At 41.8% G+C, this 19,087-nt stretch overlaps 1 protein-coding gene across 3 annotated transcripts in view; it reads right to left on the bottom strand.

Annotated features, from left to right (window-relative positions):
- The window catches only part of LOC139471624 (neprilysin-like), a 76,387-nt gene that overhangs the window by 46,193 nt on the left and 11,107 nt on the right, over positions 1-19,087 (bottom strand). The window contains exon 1 of one of the 3 annotated variants that reach the window (XM_071254015.1): positions 121-159. The exons of the other annotated variants lie outside the window; for them this stretch is intronic. Coding sequence (XP_071110116.1) covers positions 121-143 — 23 coding nt within the window. The 5' untranslated portion in view covers positions 144-159. Of the gene's footprint in view, positions 1-120; positions 160-19,087 lie in introns of those variants that run through there. 3 annotated transcript variants of the gene reach the window in all.

The following is a 19,087-nucleotide window of genomic DNA, read 5'->3' as shown; positions in this document are numbered from 1 at the left end:
CACTTGAGTGATCATTACATAATGTGTGTAAGTCCCCCTTTTATTTAGTTAAAGTCGCAGGGAGTGATGCAAATCAGACAGAACAGCGACCTATTCCCAATTATAAAAGGGGCACCCTACCTTTCTTCGTGACTGCTCCCCATTCCTTGCAGTCCAAACGTGTACTCTCTAAGCGAAGTCATGCTAGAGCACCTGTCGGGTATATGTCCAGACTGACCACCTCGGAACCTGCCCTGTGCTGCCGGAGCCTTGCATCAGTATGTCCAGAAGGGCACTTGGACTTGTTACAATGTTAACTAAACTGTAAGGTTGTTGCCTGCACGTTGTTATACCAAACACAATGGAGCTGTGTGTTGTGATATCATTAAGGGACGAGACGCTGCTCTCGAGCGCACCTGCCCCATGGATCGACTGAACGAAATGAGTATTGTCGTGTTGTGTTACCCTTGTGTTTGAACTTGGAATTGTTTGTGTTTAATATATAGAAAACAAACCTGTGGCTTCGTAGTTCCGATATTCGCAGAGTGTGAAGAGAAAAGCCGTTAATAGACTTTCAAAAAAGAAAACGGTTAACAGCCAACCTTGGTGGCTGATCTGGGCTTGCGCACAATTACCGGGATAGGTTGGTTTTGAGTTTGTTTTGACTAGCGGCCTCTTCGTGATCATTACCAACGTTCGTTCGTCATCATTTACAGAATTATCGTCGCCCCATGTTACACCGTTTGAGTAAACCGCGAGCTGATTTACGACCTGAAACTGTCTAAACAATTACTTGAAATTTCACCTTCTAGTAACGCAATAGTGTTATACTCTAAAGACGATGAGAGGCTGGAAGCAGTCAGGCGACTCGGGTATTAATATCGTTAAGTATCATCCACAGCTGTTATAGTGTTTCTTTGATGAAATTACAAAACCAGATGGTGATGGTGTGTGAAGTACACAGTGGTTGTTCGATCCTTCAATCCGTGTAAAGTCGCCGTGTAATATTAGTCCGGTGGCAAAGTGCAGTTCTCGTTGAATTGTCTCGGAATCCTTGTAAACGCCGATAGGTCTGTAGACAATTGCAACGGATATGTTATGTTTTTTCCCGCCGTGTGTCAAGCAATGAAAGAAAAATGTTTACACCACTACTACTACTGCTACTACTACTACTACTACTACTACTACTACTACTACTACTACTACTACTACTGCTGCTACTACTACTACTACTACTGATGCTGCTGATGCTGCTACTACTACTACTACTACTACCACCACCATCACCACTGCTACTGCTATTACTACTACTACTACTACTGCTGCTGCTGCTACTACTACTGCTATTATTATCATTAAAGCTACTACAATTTACAACTACAACAACCACATCTACTACTACTACACCGAAACTAATTAAATATATTTTTTTCTTTCCACTACTACTACTACTACTACTACTGCTGCTGCTGCTGCTGCTGCTACTACTACCACCACCACTACTACTACTACTACTACCGCTGCTACTACTACCACCACCACTACTACTACTACTACTACTGCTATTATTATCATTAAAGCTACTACAATTTACAACTACAACAACCACATCTACTACTACTACACCGAAACTAATTAAATGTATTTTTTTCTTTCCAATACAACAATGAGCTGTCCAAGGCTTGCTTGCCGCTTTTCTGCGAGCAGATTAAAACCATATCGGGCGCCATGTTTGACAACACCTTGCATCCTTGTAATGACAGATGAGTGGCGCGTGTACGGTGTACTGGGGGAGGCGGAGAAGGGAGGGGAGAGGATGCAAGGGAACGAGAGAGAGAGAGAGAGAGAGAGAGAGAGAGAGAGAGAGAGAGAGAGAGAGAGAGAGAGAGAGAGAGAGAGAGAGAAGGGGGGGGGGGGCGTGGAGAGGAGGGAAAAGGTATCTAATTAACGTCCGACAACAACAAATGATTAAGCTTGTTCTCTGTAAACCGTAAATACTCCTGTGACAGCCAATGACGAATAGAAACCGGCTTTCAACGGTGTGCGAGTTGGGTTTAAACCCCGCTTTCAACAGTACTTCATATTTGACAAGGCGCGTCAGCTTTATTTTGTCAGAAACCAAGAAGTGGCGCATGATCGAAGACGTTTTTCATTTCTAGAAACATATAACACAGTACGTTGCTGAATAGATTCACATTTAGTCTATGAAATTTTATATTACACAATACCCTTCTCGACTCTAAACTTAAACAAATAATTTTCCGTGATGCTGATTTCATGTGGAATAGAGCTAGCTAGAGCTGGCTGGACTTGCTTTTCGTTTACATGTCATAAAATAAATATATTCCACAGTCATGGTGCAGAACTAGTTGCTGAACAAAGATCAAAATCGGACATGTCCAGGATTCAAGCTAATCATAAACGGCTATTGGCACGAGGAAAGGCCACAGCCAAACATTTCCACCTGGGCAAAAACATAGCGACTACACCAAAAAAGCATAAACACTTTTCACATTATTTGTTGTCTCGATGCGCGTTCTTACTGCCAGGTGGATTATATAAATAAAATCACATCAACAAACCCCTTTCCATATTCATAAGAAATCTCTGCTAAAAAGGCGTCCATTGTTCGATTTAGACTACATCAAGAGCAAGTGTGTATGAATCACTATAAAACAGTGATGATACCAGGTGTTCGCGAAAAAGTAAGCATATCCTGCTCCACCGGCGGGACACGTCACAAACGCGTCCAAAACCAGGTACATTGGTCACCTGAAATAATTCGGTAACATATGCTACAAGTCCAAAAGGGAATTGTATTGGGCATCATGTTTGTCACTGATGAGTCCGATCTGGACATGTCCTCCACATGTCTGCCATAGAACGTTTTGAAAGCTTGGCCGAGACATGGAATGTTGTAGCCTTGATCAAACAACGCTTGTGCACGAGTCGCACGACGCTCTTTGAAATCTTCATAGAAAAGTATGCTCGATTGAACCTCAAAAATTGTGAAGTGTAGACACCAAAGGATATTGCTCGACAAAAAGAGAAAGTTGACGTCGGTCCTCTTGTCATACAGTCTTGTGGAGAGATTCTTTAGGCATGCAATGTGAAAATGAAGTAAATTTCTGGGCTCCATTTTATTATATTTTATAACTATATTTCAACAACTGTTTTTTCTGTTCGGCCTTACAAACAAGCAAACAATTGTGACGTGACAAGCAAGTGACGTCATGGTATCCGGACATAGCTACAACTATTTTCGCAAATGAAAAAATTTATTGCGTAGAAATCAACTGTCAAGCGAGCGTTTTGAGTAATATGGGGTTCGAACAGACAGCCAGCCGATCCTCGCAGCTAAGGGACACAACGCCGCAGCGTCTTGGACGATTGAAAAGATAGTGAATGATGGCGCCTCACGCCGCCTACAGCACGTTGGAGATCAACACATGTTCCTCCTTAAGTTAACTCGATGCAGATGCATGTCATAAAAGCAATTTATTTCCTTATTTAAGATGGTTTTAGGAGGGGGAAATTATGCACATTAAAAAATTGGACACAAATAAACGTGTGGGGATATTTCTGGATTTCAACTTTAGAAGAAACAAAGACCCTCCTATAGGCGTTTCTTGCCATCAAAAGAAAGTCTATTGAGAGCCCAAGGGATGTCCAATTACTGTGCTACCTAGATATGGTACGTCCATTTGTATACACGATTTCTACGTTTTTATAGCTTATTTCGAGTTTTTTCTTGCACTTTTAAAATTTACAATAAATACCCTGAAACGGGTTTTTTTTAACCAAAGCCCCCGCCATACCTATTCATCCTAATATTCGCGTGGTTCAAGTCTTGTAAGAAACTCTTGGACTAACACCCAGTCTCTGAAAATATATGATTTCGATAGAATCAAACAACTCCATTTACACTGAAACGGAGCCCCAGGAGCTGGGAGATTCGGCCTGTACCTGTGGAACATCTAGACTTGCTTCATTTCGGGCTATAACATTACAGTAAGGGCTGGACGAAGGGGAAACTAATATGGTTCAGGGAGTGTAAGACAGACTATAATAAGGCATGTAACATCACTTTAAAAAAGGCTCGTGAAAGATAACATGGACAATTAATGCATTTTCTTCACATTGTTCAATCATTATAAATAAATTGCCGGGCAAAAGAAAGTATACACCCATGTTTGATGGTGGCTAAAAATTAAACAAACAAGAAATGTTTTTTCGATAATGATGTATTTGATACAGGTATGAAAGTTGTGTTTTTGACCTCAATTTGCATGTGTGTGATATTGTTTTCAGCCCTTTTGATAACGTTGGTAATTTTGTTTTTGGTCAGGATCAATTTCAAACGTATAATTGCTTACGCCCGACTGTTTCTTTTGATAATGACTGTGAGTATATAATGTGTCTGCACGTGTGTGTGCGTATGCGTGTGTGTGTCTTTGTGTCTCATCGTGTGCATATATTTAATTTAAGAAATAAACGACTTTTTTTACCAAAAAAACTGTGATAAACATAAAATGGACTTGTCCGACATTGTCGAGGCCGGATTTTATTTAGGGAGTTATCGTTATATAATACGGGAAAATATTTTTTAAGCTTGTACATTTTATCATCCTTAAAGAAACAGTACATAATGTTGATATCCCATATAAGAAATAAACGACTAGTGGAAGTTGTTTATCGTACAATAAAACACTCCCTGTCCATCCGGGCAACTTGGATCGTCGGTCATACCCACGGTACCCGGATGTGGTCAAGATGTCTTAAGCTGCCCGCGCCCCTGCCTCGCGACGGGCCGTTGTTATAAGGAGAATAATGACGCTAATATCTCCTGAGATAACACGTTACTCCGTTTTCTTCGTGTACCTTAAACGCATCAAGGAGATTTAACGTGGATTTGACACACGGACACGACGAGGCCGAGAAATTATCACATTATCGTCCATGAAGTCTGCAAGCAAAAGAAAACAGCAACGACTAAATGTCAATTCCCGGCAGAATTAATTCATTTGAAGCTGGTGTAGACGCCGGAAAACTACAAATTCTGCCCTCCCAGTGTACGAGTGCTGTTACACGCCAGTCAAGGAGTCCGCAGATGGAACCTTATTAATACCAGCTTTTGAGGTGTTAAATATGAAATATTGGGGCTAATATCGCTCCCACGCACGTCATGTGACTTCCTCGTTTTAGCGCGTTACCTTGAATGTCCAAAACGTAAAGTTGCAGTTTTGCAATCATTTAAAGCAACAGATAACGCAATGTCATGGCTGAAAAAAGGTACAAGAAAATATCAATTTAAAAAAAATAATGCTGTGTCTCCAGAAGCGCGTTATATCGAAGTGGTAATATGTGACAAGGGTATTAAATCGAAGAAGATGATTTGGCCAATAAGAAGGGATTTGATGTTACAAGCGAAATGTCATAGCAAGAATTACACACAGACTGACTCGAAGTGGTTCCATCAAATCTTGTATCCAACAATTAAATCAAAGCCGAAAATAGCGCGAATGTCGGCATGTCCCCATACAGGCCTGTCGTGGTCGATCGTCCTAAAGAAATTTCTTCAACAATTTCCGCTATTTTCGATGAAATGGCGCGAACTTATCAATCAGACAAATCGAATAAATTTGCTGCAGTTCCTGGAGTATTTGATCTTTTTGAATTCCGGATATGTGACTGTAAATGCTACAATGCAAATAATAATACGCACGCCTCTGCAAGAAGAAGACGGGTGAAGGGGGTCTATATGCCTGTACTCCATATCGCGTGTGTTCCATTTCAAACGCATTGAATGGTCTATACTTAGAATTCAGTTTTCTAAAATACGAAATAAAATAACAACAACATGCTTTTACGGTTTTCTATAGAGGAGAAATACGTAGACATTTGAAAACTGTATATTTTATTCCCTTTTTATGATTTTGAATACAGGATGCCCGTGAAAAAGTCTTCAGCATCCCACGTTTGTCGGGTTGTCAGGCTCTGTGACTTGGTTGATGCATGGCATCATATCCTAATCGCAAAGAATAAGGCTTAGTTTCAGAAAATATATTACTTAGATATTTTCGCAAGAGAACGTTAAGTTGACAACACTTGTATGATAATAATTACAAGAGCCGTTGTCATAGATACCACAGAGACAACATCCCTCCAATTGACAATGCAACCCACGTACACCTGTAGACCTGTATATTGTACTGTTCCGCTTTCCCTGTACAACAATGAGCGACCAATTGTTAACGTACTCAAACACAGAAGCTGAGTTAGCTCTAATCACCGCTCTTCGTCTTTAGTTTGTGTTATTTTGTCTATGCAGGAAGAAAAGGAGACTGGACGACGTGTAGCATGCTAATATGGTTCTAGATACATCAACTGCCTGATGACAAACATGGTCACCTTCTAGTGCCTTTTAGGGGGCTTCGGTTGGCTAGTCCCAAGGGAGCTGAGAATGTAAATTGAGTTCACACTGATCCATTGACCGGGGCAATAATGTAGCCTGTTGAGCATGCATGTGGTTTTGGTATTTTAAAATGAGACACAACAACAACGTAACTACGTACTCCGGAGCCCTAACAACGCCGTAACCACGTGGTTTAGAGCCCCAACAACAACGTAACTACGTGCCCCAGAGTCCCAACAACAACGTAACTACGTGCCCCAGAGTCCCAACAACAACGTAACTACGTGCCCCAGAGTCCCAACAACAACGTGACTACGTGCCCCTGAGTCCCAACAACAACGTAACTACGTGCCCCAGAGTCCCAAGAACGCCGTAACTACGTGCCCCAGAGTCCCAGCAACAACGTGACTACGTGCCCCTGAGTCCCAACAACAACGTAACTACGTGCCCCAGAGCCCCAACAACAACGTAACTATATGCCACAGAGTCCCAACAACAACGTAACTACGTCCCCAAGAGTCCCAACAACAACGTAACTACGTGCCCCAGAGCCCCAACAACAACGTAACTACGTGCCCCAGAGTTCCAACAACAACGTAACTACGTGCCCCTGAGTCCCAACAACAACGTAACTACGTGCCCCGGAGTCCCAAGAACGCCGTAACTACGTGCCCCAGAGTCCCAGCAACAACGTGACTACGTGCCCCTGAGTCCCAACAACAACGTAACTATGTGCCCCAGAGTCCCAACAACAACGTAACTACGTGCCCCAGAGTCCCAACAACACCGTAACTACGTGCCCCAGAGCCCCAACAACAACGTAACTACGTGCCCCAGAGCCCCAACAACAACAACGTAACTACGTGCCCCAGAGTCCCAACAACAACGTAACTACGTGCTCCAGAGTCCCAACAACAACGTAACTACGTGCCCCAGAGTCCCAACAACAACGTAACTACGTGCTCCAGAGTCCCAACAACAACGTAACTACGTGCCCCAGAGCCCCAACAACGCCGTAACCGCGTGGCTCAGAGCCCCAACAACAACGTAACCATGTGGCTCAGAGCCCCAACAACAACGTCACTACGTCCTCCAGAGCTCCAACAACAACGCCACTACGTCCTCCAGAGCTCAAACAATATAGTAATCACGGGCCCCAGAACCCCATCAATGACGCAACTTCGTTCTCCAGAGCCCCAATAATAACGTAACTGCGTCATCAGAACCCCAATAATACAGTAATTACGGGACGCTGAGCCCCGTAACCATGTGCTCCAGAGTCCCGAAAAAAAGTAGCTATGTGCTCCAGAGTCCCAACAACGTAACTACGTGCTTCAGAGCCCCGACAATGACGAAACCACGTGCGTCAGTGCCCGACAATAAGCTACCTACGTCATTCCGGAGCCCCGACAATGACGTAACCAGGTGCGTCAGTGCCCGACAATAACGTAGCTGCGTCCCCAAGAGCCCCAACAACAACGTAATTACGGGCCCCACAGCCCAAATAATAAGGAAACCACGTGCTTCAGAGCTCCAACAATAATGTAAGTACGTGCTCTAAAGCATAATTATTCATTTCTTGACATCTATATCATAAACTCCGTAGATAGATTATGAACACGTGTAACTGCTTATATATATCATGTAAGATGCGATTTCTCACACCTGGATAACCTGTGATGGGTGAGCTATGTGTGCCAGTTTGACCGCAAGGAATTCTGAGGCGCAATAACGCTGTTTTATTAGCCAGTTTTAATACTCCCCGACTCTTCACGTGTCAGATTAAACGATATCTGAGAGGACAGAGGACTTTTTTTTCTGACCACTCATATTCCAATTCACATACTGCCGTTGCGCGTTCTAAAATCCGGAAAAGGTTGTGTAAAATTATTGCGAACCAATCTGCTGTAGATTCGCCCCTTGTCTTGTGGCATACGAGGTTTATTTTGCATAATTCCATTTCCTCCGCACACTTGGTTTAAAAAATCTGTATACATCCGCAATTTATGTTAACTTAAACGCTGAAAAAACCCAACCTCATTCATAGACGCGCACCATTGACCATGACGTCCCTGTTTTAGAATGCAAAGACGCTTCATAACACCAACCGAGTTTTGGTATGTTTTGTTTATTCGTACTTTTCTTTGCTTTCCTTTGCTTCAGCAACCAGTTATTTATTACGGTGGTGGGTGGATCAGAGGTTAATGATGAACCAATGTACTGAAAATAATGACCTTCTCCTCATGCTCGCCATGTTTTTGTATGACCCGTCCCTGTCCTTCTACATTAGTTTTACGATCCTCCCGAAATATGTGTATTGTGTTTTATGATCCTCCCCAAATATGAGTATTGTGTTTTATGATCCTCCACAAATACGTGTATTGTGTTTTATGATCCTCCCCAAATATGTGTATTGTGTTTTATGATCCTCCCAAAATACGTGTATTGTGTTTTATGATCCTCCCCAAATGTGTATTGTGTTTTATGATCCTCCCAAAATGTGTATTGTGTTTTATGATCCTCCCCAAATATGTGTATTGTTTTATGATCCTCCCAAAATACGTGTATTGTGTTTTATTATCCTCCCCAAATATGTGTATTGTGTTTTATGATCCTCCCAAAATATGTGTATTTTGTTTTATGATCCTCCCCAAATATGTGTATTGTTTTATGACCCTCCCTTAATATGTGTTTTGTGTTTTATGATCCTCCCCAAATATATGTATTGTGTTTTATGATCCTCCCCAAATACGTGTATTGTGTATTATGATCCTCCCCAAATGTGTATTGTGTTTTATGATCCTCCCAAAATGTGTATTGTGTTTTATGATCCTCCCCAAATATGTGCATTGTTTTATGATCCTCCCAAAATACGTGTATTGTGTTTTATGACCCTCCCTTAATATGTTTATTGTGTTTTATTATCCTCCCCAAATATGTGTATTTTGTTTTATGATCCTCCCCAAATACGTGTATTGTTTTATGACCCTCCCTTAATATGTGTTTTGTGTTTTATGATCCTCCCCAAATATGTGTATTGTGTTTTATGATCCTCCCCAAATGTGTATTGTGTTTTATGATCCTCCCCAAAAGTGTATTGTGTTTTATGATCCTGCCAAAATACGTGTATTGTGTTTTATGATCCTCCCAAATGTGTATTGTGTTTTATGTTCCTCCCTCCCTCTTATTTTTGGTGACCCTCCACTGATTCCATCCGACCCTCCACCTCCATCCCCAATTATAAACGACCGGTACTTACTTACTTACTTTCTTACTTACTTACTTACTTACCCACACACCCAACCAATCACCCACTCCCTAATTCACTCACTCACTCACTTGCGGTGCGGTGCGGTGCGGTGCGGTGCGGTGCGGTGCGGTGCGGTGCGGTGCGTTTGTGATTTATAGAGAGGGATTCTCGGTTTATCTTTGCACAGGGCACGTGTAATTTCGAAAGATTTCTTTTCCAAGTGGATCGCAAAAGAATATATTAGTAAAACCATGGAAATCTGATCGTGCACTTTAAGAATTCGGTTATGAAACAGAGAACATGTTTATGAACTATAACGACGGTGACGATTGTCGTGACGTCCTGGAACAATTTAAAACCGCTGTGTATATCCGAGCACTTGACATATCATCGCGTCACACACCGTATGCTAGATGTATAGGGACCACATTCCGAGTACGTTCGGACATGTGCTCGCCCTGTTTACCTGACACCTCCTCCCCCCAGCCTCCCCCAGGGCACGGAAACCAGCACAGGAGCGTTAAGTACCCCCACGTGCCCGTGGACGCTGTCACCCCCATGCTAACCTCTTACACTGAGGCCTGGGCTTAACAAATGCGACTGTTCTCTAATCCAGGCTGTCATTGTTTAACATGGGGATTCAAGAGCTGTACTGTCCTTAAGGACGCGTTTTTGTCCGAAATGAACGTTATGGTCATTTTTCTTGTTGGTAGACCTGGTAGGTTTTTTTTATAACGAAATCTAAAAATGTTCCACATTACCTCAAACAAGCAAACTAACAAAATTAAACCAAAACCATTTGTCAAACAAGTTATTTTAAAAAGAGACTCTGTTTCCACATTTTCATATGCATTCGGAACACGCGAGGGAAGATGAAAAGTATGTATCTCGGATTTTGTATATATTTTTTAAAGCGGAAACAGGGACTTCCGGCTGACGTTGTTGCGTGCAAGGAGATGCTTGTCATTGAGGCATAAAACAGAATAACGAGAAAGAATATATTAATTCAATACAAGAACAAAGTTGGACTTAGCACACACCTTGCCGTACACCACAAGCAATGTTTTTCTCAAGATCTGCTGAAATCTCTTGACACTGACCACAAGCTTAAAGACGTTCGTGCGTGCAACAAGATCCTTGTTTTAATCACGTTCACTATTGAATGCGTGGTTTAAACAGGAAATGCGAACACCGCGGAGGCATAATTATGTCTACAGTGATATAATAGTTGTGTGGTAGCTCTTCTCAATTACTAACACACCTACAAATAAAGACAATTGTTAGAGGTGGTTATTTTGGACTGTCGTGAAATTCGTAAGGTGCTCCCATTGGTACAGTCACATATCACATCCACCTGGCGTGTAAATACCAGCGATAAACAACACGACTGTTTCAGTGCAGGTATTGTATAGATAAACGCGTCAGGATCATTGTCTTTATGTGAACGTGTCTTCCCGCAATGTTTAATTAAGTCACGACCGAAGCTTTGTCTGGCGATTATATCAATGTTCTTTGTGACCGCCGACCATATGATATTCTGGTGGAGGCCTACCCCAGACTGCCACACAAAAATACATTGTTGCAAGGTGGGGTTTGTTTAAAAGAAAAGCATTCAGACTAATAGTCTTAATCAAAAAGAAATATGGTTTTTTTTCAGATGTATCTGGAAAAAATATATTGTCTCCATACAGAATCCCAGCGCCCCATCCCGCCCCCAAAAATATCAAATGGCCTGTCCCTTAGTACATAAAACCAGGCCTCTGTAGAAGGTTTATAACGTGACACAAACAAAACGTGTTGTAATCTGGACTATGTTAATGCTGACCTAACAAATCTGTAGACCAGTTTGTCTTCAGTTGAAGGTTGCGATAATCTGGGGGCAAGACCTGGGGTGAATGACGTTTTGTGCCAGTCAGCATTTCTTTCAGGTATATCACTGGGTCTGTACCACATGTTCCTGTTCTTTTACAGGGAAACAATTGACATGCCTTTGTATGTGTTTGTGACGTTACCACTGGTGGGGTAGGGTATGGCCCCCTTTTCGTATCATGACTATTTGATAGTTGTTCATAAACACATGCTTATGATACAGTCAGAATCATACAATTGACTCAACTTTGTTATGATTATGGAAATTGGGTTTGTCTCTTGAGCCACTCACCAAATAATACGGTAGGTTCCATGTGCGGGGCAACAACACTGACCAAGGTAACCCGGTGTGGGTGATGAAAATCATTTCGTGATGTGTTACACCAATTGTTGAGCATGAGGAATCATTTGTACTGTTTATTCTAATTGCACATAGACACATATGTATGTGTACATATGTGTTTGGCGAAAAATACGAAACTGGGTCTCATTTAGATATATTAGCTTACAAATTTGTCTGCCATGATTGGTGCAGCACCCATGCAGGAAATACGGTAAAGCCCTGTCAATCCGAACTGATGACGATTGTATAACTGGAATGTGTTTTTACTTAAAAACATATGTCTCCCCTCTCTTTTTTGTTTTTGATACATTAGTTAATAAACCTTATTGTCTGATCATACATACCCATTCTCGTTGTTTTCATGTCAAAATTCTAAGACATGCAGTACTTGCCTCCCACCCGTCATACCAAAAGACGTAAAAAGATGGTGCTTGTTGTTACCCTGCCTGGTGCGCGGCATTAAGGGGCTAAGACAAGGACTGGTCGGCTCGGAGTCGGTACACTGTCGGGCATTCATGTTAAACTGCGCATGCACGTCGTTAAACCCCATTTCACCCCATGTAGCTGAAATATTGTCCGAAAAGGCGTAAACTCAACTTACTCAATCATAATTCCCAGACAAACCCATGGTCCCCGGTCATCAGTTTGACGTATGATGAGCCCAACCTCTCCCCCCGAACACAGAAGTACAGGGGTTCGAAGGGCTGATGATGATGGTGATGATGACAACGCTCTACGGTATGACACAAGGTAACATGTCACATACCGCCTGTCGCACCTGTCACACCGCCCGTCAGTGTCCTACCCACACTTTGCTATTCCACAGGTTCTAAATAACTCAAACACATATCGGACGGACGAGCAGCATTACAATCCCACAACAGATATATCAGTCCACAATGATAAGCATTGCATATTTTACTATGGCACGGAAACAGAAAATTAGGGTGGAATTTGAAATAAATCTTCAGTTTCCACCGTTTAATTAACAAATGTATTAATTATATACCATAACAATGCCGTTATAAGTTAAAAAGAGACTGAATGATGCTTAGTGCCGCGGTAGGAATGGTCCGGCTTCATCACCTTACTGTGACCGAGTCTGGTGCAAGGAAGCTAGTATCTGCAAGCATGAGCAACGCTCCACGCCATCGGCTGGGGGCACGGTGACACCCAAACAATCCATTCACAAAGCCTGACCACCCAATCCATCTTAGTCGACTTTTTCAACAAGCATATGTTACTGGGGGACATTTCTAGCCCAGTATCCCACATGGGTTACCACGAAATACCAAGCAGTAGTTAGGAGTAGTTGCCGGATGTCATGGCCATATATCGTTTTCATTGAATTTAAAAAAATATAATATGTTGGCCGAATCCTGTCAACCTGGTTATTTCCGACCTCGTGGCCCGACAGATTTTCTCTCGTTACTGTGTCATAGGTTGCAATATTTGATGAGGTAAACATTTTGCCGTATTTCCTCTAAAAGGCACCATACCTGTTGTTTTTTTCTACTTAGGGATTTACTATAGAAATCATTTGTCTTGAGTTCGAATCTCAGATTCGCACTGTTTGTTTGTTCGTTGTTTAACGCCGCACGCAGCAATATTCCAGCTATCTGACGGCGGTCTCTAATTACTATACAATCCCGTGATTGACATCATGAGCATCAATCTACGCAATTGGGAGGTGATGACATGCATCCGCCAAGTTTGAGAGTCCATTCTAATCCATTCTAACTCCGCCCACTTGGTGAGAATTTGCTGCGGATAACGACAATATATTTTCGTATTGTTTTGTTCAAATATTGAAACCGTATACGTTGAAATACGTCATCACAAATCATAAGTAATTGTGGTGATATGATACTACATACAAAAAAATAGTAATCGCGAAATGGATGGCATTACATTAATTAGTACCGTGAGTCACGCATTCGCCTCATTGTGCAGTAAGTGTAATTTGACTCATTGCATTACAAGTACAGTCTTCTACACAGGGACAACTTGCTCTTATTATTTATATAATCTAGAAGTTATGATTTTAACAAATAATTATTGCCTCAGAAACTTGTGCAAGTGGATATTCTGCTCTCAACACCGTCATATCTGCTTTACGTTTCGTTGGCAACATGTGCGCAGTGCTATGATGTGTTTTTGTGTCATGTGGATGGGGGGGGGGGGGGGGGGGGGGGGGGGGGGACCTGGAATCAATACATGAGCAAACATATCAATGGTAGGTAGAGCATCCAATTTATACGAAGGGAGCTCATTGTATTGTATTGTATAAGTGAACAAAGAACACTTCCATCCTTAACTGTACTGGAGATTAATTCAATAAGCTTTGGTCAAGTTGTCATGTATTGTAGAACCGTGTAAATGCCATAGAGAAAATAAAGAAATTATTTTTAAAATTAAACAACACGCGGAGTAACTCGAAAATCGTTTGTTATTAAAGACCCGCCCAGCATCAATATTCGGTCAATCAAACGACCAAAACCAATTTTATAACATTTTTCTTTTTGATAATGTGTGCATATAATCAATACAAAGATGATTAATTGTGCAAGACGCATAATTATTGCGTAAACATAAAGTAACAATGTATTCTTTAATGGGAACTAGTGTCGATCATTTCTATGTATCTCACAGAGCAATTACTTATGTGTGAAATAAAGTTGGTACACGTAACAGGGATAGCAATTCCGATTTTACCCACCACTGCCACTACGGGCGCTTCCATCGCTGACGATAGCCAAGAGATTATGTTACTCTGTGTACGATAGAATATACACTCTCCTTGAACTTTAACGGTGAGACATTAATTAATCCGTTAATTACATAGATAACAAACTCCATTAAATACTTACGCCTCGCTTCGAACAACCAGTGTTTACAACAAAATTGATTGCTTGAAACGAAGGGGAAAATTGAAAGGTGCCGCGTGACTCGCAGCAAAAGACGTAATTTAAAGGTACGTGCTCGCGTGTCGGTGTTTGTCATGAAAACAACTGAAAAGAAGGATAATATGTGAAGGGAACAATAAAAGAGAACGCCCAACCTGTCAGCCTGCTAAATTAGATTAATCTGAATGGATGTCTACAAGAGACCCGTCCTCCTCCACATGTAATAAATGCAACGCAACGCATATAATGTCATGAACCAACCTTCCTTAAAAGGGCTCCCATTCAGTGCCTGGTGCTTTACTCTATGGGAAGGGAAACGACGCAATGAATAATAATAATAATGATGATGATGATGATGATGATGATGATGATGATATAGGCCAGGCTAACCAGTGGTTGATAGCATAGGCAACGGTCACGCAGGGCAGTCGGAGTACCATGACACACACTCAAAAACCAAGTCACACATTGCAACCTACCGATGTGATTACTCCATTCTTACGTGAGTGAATGTTGTTTAACGCCACCGTCAGCATTATTACCACAGCGGCCTGTAAATAGTGCAGACAGTCTAGTGGTTGATATCATGAGCAAAGTACAGCACCGGTATGAATGGTTGGTTGGTTGGTTGGTTGGTTGTTTAAGGCCGGACTCAGCAATATTCCAGCTATATGATGGCGGTCTGTAAATAATCGAGTCTGGACCAGACAATTCAGTGATTGACATCATGAGCATTGACCATGCAATTGGAATCTATGACATGTATCAACCAAGTCAGCGAGCCTGACCACCCGATCCCGTTAGTCGCATTTAACGACAAGCAGAGTCGCCTTTTACAGCAAGCAGGGGTTGCTGAAGAACTATTCTTCCCCGGATCTTCACGGGTCGGTATGTATGGTGCTGACACACCAGGAATGATAATCATGCGATTCTAACCAACGATCACAGGATCCTGTAACCCCAAGGGAATGAACCCTGTAATCCCAACAGTTCACTCCTTGCTCATGGGATCGGGGTTAACGCTATCAATGTCTTTATAAGGAGCATGTGGCACACATTACCTCGGTCAAGTAGCTAACCTGTCAACATGGTGAATGTATGGTCATAATAATTATACAAGGATAGAATAAGCAATGAAGTCGGAACAAGGGTCAAACGCCGGGTACTGTGACGGTGGCCCTGTTTACTGAAACAAGAGGGAGAGAACAAGGAATTTGATCCCTGCAAAGTCAGTGTTACCAGAAAAGGGCGGTACTTACTATAAATCTGCTGGACGCATTTTTGGAATTACACAAAATAAACTTAAATAAATAAAATAAAATAAAATAAATTCCAACAATTGCCATCGAAGCTACGAAACAATGTCTATAGTGTTTATGTCTTTAAGCCGCTTTGAACTATATTTCAGTTATATCAAGGCGTGTCAGTTAGATGCAGAAGAAAGCTTGAAATGATGCAGGTTTTAGACGTTTACCTCTTTGGCGAAATTCACGAGCACGGGAACGGTGGTGGGATACCTCAGACACCTAATCATGGGATAGGATTCGAACCCACGACCCTAGGTGTCTTGTGAGCCTAAGGGACGGAACTCTGCACGGTGAACCGGACAACCCGTTGACTTAAATAATACCCACACACACTTAAAAGGTTCGCTCATAAACGGTTATTTTTTACAATTAAAGAATAAAATTTAAATTTCAAAGAAACATGATATACGTAAAAAATATACAAATAACCAGTTGCTTATATTATTTATACATAAAAATACAACGCTGGTGACATCATACACCGAATTTCATCCATGAAAAGGTACATTATTTAACCATATTCTGCATGTCGGTAACATATGAAACTGGGAGGGTGCGGTAACTACATGAACGGAGTCAAGGCTTCAGCTCCTTACACGGAAGGCCCGGGTTCGATTCTCCCAATGGGGTCTACGTGTGAGGCCATTCTTCGTGTCTCCCGCCTAGGGCACACTGCTCAGAAAGAGGTATACACCAACTCACTTTTTGAAACTACCATATATTCTCAAATAAAGTAATAGATGTTCTTACAAAACTGACCCGTGAAGATCCGGGGTAGAATAGATCTTCAGCAACCCATGCTTGCCAAATAAGGCGACTATGCTTATCGTAAGAGGCGACTATGCTTATCGTAAGGGGCGACTAACGGGATAGGGTGGTCAGACTCGCTGACTTGGTTGATGCTTGTCATCGATCCCAATTGCGTGGATCGATGCTCATGATGTCTATCACTGGATTGTCTGGTCCAGACTCGATTGTTTACCGATCGCCGTCATATAGCTGGAATATTGCTGAGTGTGGCGTTAAACAACAAACCAACCAACAAATCTTACAAAACTCCATGACTCCCTTTAACATCAAATAAATAAACTGCTTGGCAAAAGAAAGTTTACACACATGTAGGATGGTGGTTCAAAATGAAACATACAAGATATGGGTATTTGATGATGATGTGTTTGGCTAGGGCTGTCACAGTTGTGTATTGGACATGACCTTTGCAGTGTTTCGGTGCAGCCGGGTAACGTTTTGATAACGTTTGCAGTGTTTTGGTCAAATGCAATTTCCCAGTGGATGCTTTCTTTGCCCAGTAGCTTCGTTCGAAATGTCTCAAACAATAAAATACCAAACTATCGTGACAAAATATGTCACTTTCTGTAACCATTTAAACCTGGAGTTTACAATGAATGAGTTGTTGATATTATTTAAATCCCAACGCTACACGGGGTCGTCAGTCCTCAACGTCAGAGACCCACCTGGGGGTTGATGGAAAACGTTCGCCCTCTTTAATTACACGCTTCATGTCAAACAAGGCAAGAACCCTAAATTTAGCGGGACTTTCCGGGTCATGACGCTGACCCACCTGGTTCGAATTCGGTATTCCTGTCGTATAAATCCACGGACCTTTTAACCCGGAAAGCACACCGAATCGCCGACATTCGTTGTGAGTTAATCCCAAAGTTTGGCCGTGAACCATGTAATGATATCCAGGGCCTAAGTACCACCATACCAGGTACACGAAGCAGCATTTGTCAAACATTCGTTTCACATTTGAAATCGTCTTTGACGAACAATATCGTTGACAGAATAGAAAAATGGTAATTTTTACTGTGTATTTTGCATTTTGATTATTTGTGAACAGCAAAATAAAAACTTTAAAAATCAAATATTTGACGACAAAGCATTATGGTTGAAACCTCAACGACCGTTCGAGAACCACCGAATTGAAACCACGTTTTGAAAGAATCCTTTGTTTTACTAGTCATTTTTGAAACTGCACAGCACCAAGACATGATTACGCTTCACAATACAAAACGGCGATTAAATTGCAAAGAAATCTGAGCTAAAGATTTAAATTTTGTTTTAATCTGTCGAAATTAAATGACCTTTACACGAATGAAATGAAATCAACCTTGATGAAGCAAAATAAAGTCCTGTTCCCCATCCAGAATTAACTGATTGGCTTCGTTCTGTTTATTTCCGATCTCCCAACAGACCACTTTTGACCACTTTTAGAAGCCATATAGGCAAAATAAGCGAGAAAACACAGCAATATAAGTTTAAGACGCAAACTTCTTTTGCTGATTTTACTTATGGCTGAAAGGAATTTTGGATTTTGACATAATCAATCCCAATATATGAGCAGAATTGTAGCTATATCAAAGCGGTCTGTAAATAAGCGATTCTGGTCCAGGCAAACCACTGGCTGACAACGTGATCAACGAGCCACGTCTATGCACGGCGAAACACAACTTGGGTCGAGTATGCGATACAAGAGACTCGGTTTACCCGGTATTTTCACGGGGAATCACCGATCACTGTCTTATCCATTTATGGGTATAGGTTCTCGGCAAGATGAACCAGCGGATAAAAACGGTATCCATCGGGGTCATATAAGTATAAATATGCAAATATAAAAGGACAGGTTAGTTGGTTGGTTGTTTAACGCCGCACTCAGCAATATTCTAACTATATGACGGCGGTCTGTAAATAATCGAGTCTGGACCAGACAATCCAGTGATTAATATCATGAGCATCGATCCACGCAATTGGAATCCATGCCATGCATCAACCAAGTCAGCGAACCTGAGCACCCGATCCCGTTAGTCGCCTTTTACGACAAGCAGAGTCGCCTTTAACGGCAAGCATGTGTTGCTGAAGACCTATTCTACCCGGGATCTTCACGGTCACAGGTCAGGTAGGTACTACTTCCAGTGTTTACAAACAAATATGGCGTCGCTCTTGTCAGCGAACGAGTCAGAATTAAGCAACAGGAATCTGGACAAATTCCTTGGACAAATG

The sequence above is a fragment of the Haliotis cracherodii genome, unplaced genomic scaffold (assembly GCF_022045235.1).
Source record: "Haliotis cracherodii isolate W230 unplaced genomic scaffold, xgHalCrac1.p SCAF_23, whole genome shotgun sequence".
Taxonomy (NCBI): domain Eukaryota; kingdom Metazoa; phylum Mollusca; class Gastropoda; order Lepetellida; family Haliotidae; genus Haliotis; species Haliotis cracherodii.
The sequence above is the reverse complement of the archived record's forward strand: the minus strand, read 5'-3'. Positions and strand labels throughout refer to the sequence as shown.